This window comes from Podarcis cretensis, assembly GCF_951804945.1.
Source record: "Podarcis cretensis genome assembly, chromosome: 4".
Taxonomy (NCBI): Eukaryota; Metazoa; Chordata; class Lepidosauria; order Squamata; family Lacertidae; genus Podarcis; species Podarcis cretensis.
The window spans coordinates 54,918,901-54,924,540 of record NC_137173.1 but is presented as its reverse complement, the minus strand read 5'-3'; the positions used below and the strand labels follow the sequence as shown (position 1 = coordinate 54,924,540).

The window sequence follows — 5,640 nt, the reverse complement described above, 5'->3', positions numbered from 1 at the left end:
TAAATAACAAGAAGCAATTACTTTCCCACCGTTTTCACAGAGCGCATTAAAGTGGGTTAAATATGCTAATAATCACACTAACTGCCTCTGGAATGCACCTTACTGGTCACTGGAGTAATGCACTCGTATAATGTTTAACTTCTTGTTCCGCAATTACTTCTTTATTAGGCATCCAGAAGGTGTCAAAGCAAACCTGCCATATATCTCCCGAGAGAGGCTGTGCTTTCAGAAGGAGCCCCAACCAAGATACTGCACCGAGCAGTGTAACCAGGACAAACATTAACATGGCCAGCATGGCTATTCAGTTACTGGGCTTCTTCCTGAGTCTTCTCGGTCTTGCTGGGACAATAACTGCGACCATCCTGCCTCACTGGTGGAGAACGGCCCACGTGGGGACCAACATCATCACGGCTGTAGCGTACATGAAGGGTCTCTGGATGGAATGCGTTTGGCACAGCACTGGCATCTATCAGTGCCAGCTTCACCACTCTCCACTGGCTTTGCCTCGTGATCTCCAAGCAGCCCGTGCCATGATGGTGATTTCCTGTGTTCTTTCCACTTTGGCCTGCGTGGTTGCTGTTTTTGGCATGGAGTGCACCCGGTGCGTCAAAGGGTCCTCTGCCAAAAACGTGTTTGCTGTCTTGGGCGGAGTCCTTTTTATACTGGCTGGGCTCGTGTGCCTCGTCCCTGTTTCTTGGTCAACCAATGATGTGGTAACTGATTTCTACAACCCAATGCTGCCCAATGGGATGAAGTATGAGATCGGGCAAGCCCTTTACCTTGGCTTCGTTTGTGCTTCATTGAGTATCATTGGTGGAACCATCCTCTGCATTTCATGTCAACGTACTGGGAACGATTTAACCTACCGCTCGCAGCCAAGGAGTAGAAGGGCAGCTCCAGCCTACAGACCCCCAGTGGCCTACAAGGCAAACCACACCTCATCACTAACTTCTGCTTCTCACAGTGGTTACAGGTTAAATGACTATGTGTAAGTTCTCTGGGATCTACTTTTATAATCTCAGTATGTGGGGTGTTTTCAAGGTGGTGTTATTAATGTACAGTCATTTTCATACAATGTTTACCTCTGCTTTACTGTTCATGTAAAGAGTATGTGTAATTTTTTTTATTTTAAAAAAATGCTTTGAAACTTCCAATTAAAAATTATGGACATTTAGATTCTAGAGCACGTAACTTTCTTTATCTGTGGAATCATGGTCAGTATATGAACTTCTGCTGTACAGAGCTCTGTTTCCATTAAGGTAAAGGCAAAGGAACCCCTGACCATTAGATCCAGTCATGACCGACTCTGGGGTTGCGGCGCTCATCTTGCTTTATTGGCCGAGGGAGCCAGTGTACAGCTTCCGGGTCAAGTGGCCAGCATGACTAAGCCGCTTCTGGCGAACCAGAGCAGCACACAGAAATGCCGTTTACCTTCCCGCCGAAGCGGTACCTATTTATCTACTTGCACTTTGACGTGCTTTCGAACTCCTAGGTTGGCAGGAGCAGGGACCAAGCAACGGAAGCTCACCCCGTTGCGGGGATTCGAACTGCCGACCTACTGATCAGCAAGACCTAGGCTCTGTGGTTTAACCCACAGCGCCACCCACGTCCCTCTGTTTCCATTCCTGCTTCAAAAGAAAAAACCCCACACACATTTACATACAAATAATAAGAAGAAAGAATACACAGTCTGAATATTGCAAGAAGTGAAGTTACAGAGAACCAGGCAGAGGGCCTTCTTGGTAGTGGCACCCAACTTGTAAAATACCTTCCTATCAGAAGGAAAACATATAAACATCTATTTAGAAGACATCTGAAGGCAGCCCTGTATAGGGAAGTTTTTAATGTTTGATGTTTTATGGTGTTGCTGGAAGCCACCCAGAATGGATGGGGCAACCCAGTCAGATGGGTGGCATATAAATAATAAAATTATTATTATTGAGGAGGATTTGAGGCATGTGAGCCAAAGAAGCCAAATATGGCCCTCAGGATTCTCCCCAGGCCACAACTTTCCCAAGCCACATCCCTCACTAATCCCACTTTTTAAAAAATAATTTTATTAAAGATTTTCTTCGTTTACAAAAGCACATGCATTGTCTCTTTCTTCAGGTTGTGTTTTCTACAGATCAGTTACATTTGTTGTGAGACATTGGTGTTATATGCAGTATAGGGTTGGGAAGAAAAGGGGAGGGGGGGCGGGAGAGGGGGGTAGTAAAGCTTATGTTCTTTTACTTAGTATGTTTTAGGCTGGCTGGTAGAGGCATCTTGCTAGTTTCCCACTAGTTGTACTAGTTTCTCGGCAGGTGAGTTGCTGTTAGTTACCAGGATGGGAAGGGGCAAAGTGGTGGTGGGAGTCTGTGCAGTGCAAATGCACCGATGAAGCCAATCTGGATGTTCCTGCTGGGGCATTCATACATTGCTGACCTCCCCATCACCTCACCCCTCCTGGTAAGCAACAGGGACCCAGCTGCTGGGAAGCTAGGGTAGCTGCTCTGCCCTACCTAGTGAGCCCTTTCTGCTGGCAGGAATCTGCCCTTGAACTCTGATGATGAACATCTTCATTGCCTGAATCAAGGATAGAAGGGGATGTGTGTGGAGAAACCAGCCTACTGAACAATGGTAAAATTCTGGTTTATTGAATCTGTCCACTTAAATAGAAGGTTGCTCAGAGTGCTCAGAGGGGAATGTGGTCGTCTGGCTTAAAAGTCTTGCCAGTCCTGTTCCAAATGGTTAAAAAATAAATCTGATAAATGGGGCTCCAGTTAGAGAATTCTAGACTCTGGACAGTCTTCCAGTAGGGTTTCTTTAAATGGCAATATTGTTTAGCTGACTTAAACATGTGCCTTCCTGCTCATTCAACTGAGTGGGGGCCCCTGGACATCAGCCCCAGAGTCCTGTCCTGATGGTGTCTCTATGTGTAAATGACTTCCTTCTTTCACTCTCTTCTGTAAGCCCTATTTAATGAGCTATTGTGACCACCAGCAGATTCATTTACTCATAGATTTAATGGGGTGCTTTTTTTCTTTTGCAGAGCCATTGGAAAAATTGGTGCCTGATCATTTACTGCAATATTGTCCTGTGATTTGATTCCATAGATGCTGCCACACTACTGGGCATAAGGCTGCTCGATGTTAGTATGAAAGCACAGGTGATGGTTGGTGGCGAGACCCAGGCAGGGAACTTCCTTCCAGGCATGACAAAGAATTGCTAACATGTGATCTATCAGTTTCAGTTTCTCTTGCTTTCTAATATGTTGAGTCTTTAGTTTGGTTCTCTACATTTCCACAATAACAGGTGACAATTAAGGCAATATGGATACTCATATTTGAAGAGAATATGAGATTCAAGGCAGGGCTGTATGTTATTAGAAACATCATATCTAACTTAGTTTACCTTTCTTCACTTACCTTTCCAAATATATAAGGCACTGTGGCTGAACGTATAAAGTTTAATTCTGAACTAGTGAAAAATCAGAATATCTCTGATCAAGTTTATTGTGAATCCTGTATTCACATTGTGTGCCTTTTTCTTTCTTCAATTTTATTTTTATCATCTAATTGATCGATAGTGCATTAAAGCTCAGTTAAACTGGTTTGGCAGTTCCTGTCAATTTCATTCATTATCTCCCAGACTTTTATTTAGTTCCGGAAAAGGCAAGTCTGCAATAATAACTCTGCAGTTTACACACTCAATGACTTTACAGTTCCTTTTATCAGCTGAATATTGCCACAGGAAGCACTTCATTTTGTCTCAATGTACCAGGTGAGTATACAAACATTGAAACATAGAGTCCATTACCACTGCTGTTGGAAAGCCGATACATTTTGTGGTCATGTGGTCAAAGGGAAACAACATTAAAGACTTCTGTTATTCAGCAGGATGTTCTGTTTATACTACCTGTTCATGCTTTCTTTACATAGGAGTGATGAACTCAGAGCCCAACAATATCTAGAGGGCTACCCCTGGCATCATTCTGGACTACAGACCATTCTATCTGGGGCTGATGGGAGTTAAACTGCAACATCTGTCCCAATTTTTTTCTACAAAGTGGATTGTATTCAAGAAAACCATGTAATATAGAAACTCAAGAGTTTTCCTCGGCTCTCCTTTAGAGACAGGAAGTGGTTCTTCTCTCTAGGGTGAAAAGAGGCACTCTGAGAAAGTGTGGGAGAGCTTTACTTCACCATTAAGGTGTAATGGGAAGTTTCCAGTTTTGACACACAGAGTTAACTTCAGCTGCTTTTGGTAGATTGCAGATTTAAAAGTTACATTGCCAAGCTATTTCTCTGTGTGTTTTTTAAGTGAAAAGAAAATCCATAATTTAAGGAACATGATTGCCAGTACCAATGGGGCATATGCTGGAAACACTATAACTAATACTATATATTTCAAATGTAGCTGTAACGGATTATTAGCATAATAAATACACACATGGACGTAGCTGATGAAATCCTAGGGGTAGAAGAATGCTTTCGTAAATGTGGCCCACTTGTAAAAACATTCGCTCACACAGTGAGTGTCAGTATTGAGCAGTGAGGAAAAGTATCAGGTAATCCACTAAAGGTGAACCAAAAAAATTTGACATGAAATTAACTGTGAGGCAGCCCAGATCAATGAAGTGGGAAAGATACTTCTTTGTAGTGAGACTACACAGGATCCAGGTGACGAAATCCCAATGAGAAGATTTGCACTTCAGGTGTTTAATTATTATTATTATTATTATTATTATTATTATTATTATTATCATTATCATTATCATTATTATTATACTGTTGGGCTTAATTGTAGAAATAATTTACAACAGGTCAATGTTTAACTGAAGCAGATTCATTTGCTCTTTAGCATATGCACTGAAACAGACGAAAATATAGCTGTGATAGGAACTAGTGCTAGTTCCCCTAAACATATACAGAGTGCACATGCTCTCCACAGAGTAACAAGTTCTTGTGCACCATGCATCAGAGAGAAAGGCTTGCAGGCCGTTCCTTTGCTTTCTGCATCCCCAAGGGCAACAACAGTGGCTCAAGACCTGGTGTCATATATACAATTCATGATGCACCATTTCTGTAGGGTTGGGATGGCCCAGCCCCTAACAGACCTCATGTTTCATTGAGTGATGATGGCCCTCTCTCAGAATTTTGGTTTAGTTATGTAGCAAGTGCTGAGTTTGGAGTTACAGATGCTCCTACCCATTGCTGAGGCTGCAAATCTATAATTACTTACCAGGGGTTATGGTAAGTCCCACTATGGGAGCTCACTGTATTTTTAGTAAGTTATTTACACTGATATGTATATGCACTTTTGTGCACACTTTCTCTAAATGTAATGCATTTTTGTAACACCTTTTTTTTAAAAAAAACTGCAATGCAAAACTTGGAAAAGGATACCTGCATTTCAGTCTGTATATTTTTTTCAGGAAGTAAACATCTGGTAGACTCTGAATTTCTCCCCCTCCCCCTTTCTATAGAAGTGCAGGGGCATACCTAGGCATTGGTCAGTTGCCCCCTCCCCTGAAGGGCACAGTCCCGGGGTGTGTGTGCAAAAATCATGCCTCTGCACTCTGGCTTGGAGTGGCTAGGAGCTTGCCCATCTGTGTGGTCAGATAGACCGATGGAGGAGAAGGAGGAGCAGAGCAGACCC

At 42.7% G+C, this 5,640-nt stretch overlaps 1 protein-coding gene across 1 annotated transcript; it reads left to right on the top strand.

Moving 5' to 3' along the window:
- The first annotated feature begins 243 nt into the window (after positions 1–243).
- Positions 244–3,105, top strand: CLDN14 (claudin 14). The gene is made up of 2 exons (XM_079973187.1): positions 244–988; positions 3,032–3,105. The coding sequence occupies exons 1-2, from the start codon at positions 285–287 to the stop codon at positions 3,054–3,056; spliced, it is 729 nt and encodes a 242-aa protein (XP_079829313.1). The 5' UTR covers positions 244–284; the 3' UTR covers positions 3,057–3,105.
- Positions 3,106–5,640: the final 2,535 nt, after the last annotated feature.

What these genes read in the sequence shown, in the direction of transcription:
- CLDN14 (XM_079973187.1), top strand. Translation starts at nt 285, where the DNA reads ATGGCCAGCATGGCTATTCAGTTACTGGGCTTCTTCCTGAGTCTTCTC. An exon ending in TACAGGTTAAATGACTATGT is followed by an intron (nt 989 to 3,031) that starts GTAAGTTCTCTG and finishes TTTCTTTTGCAG; the next exon opens with AGCCATTGGAAAAATTGGTG.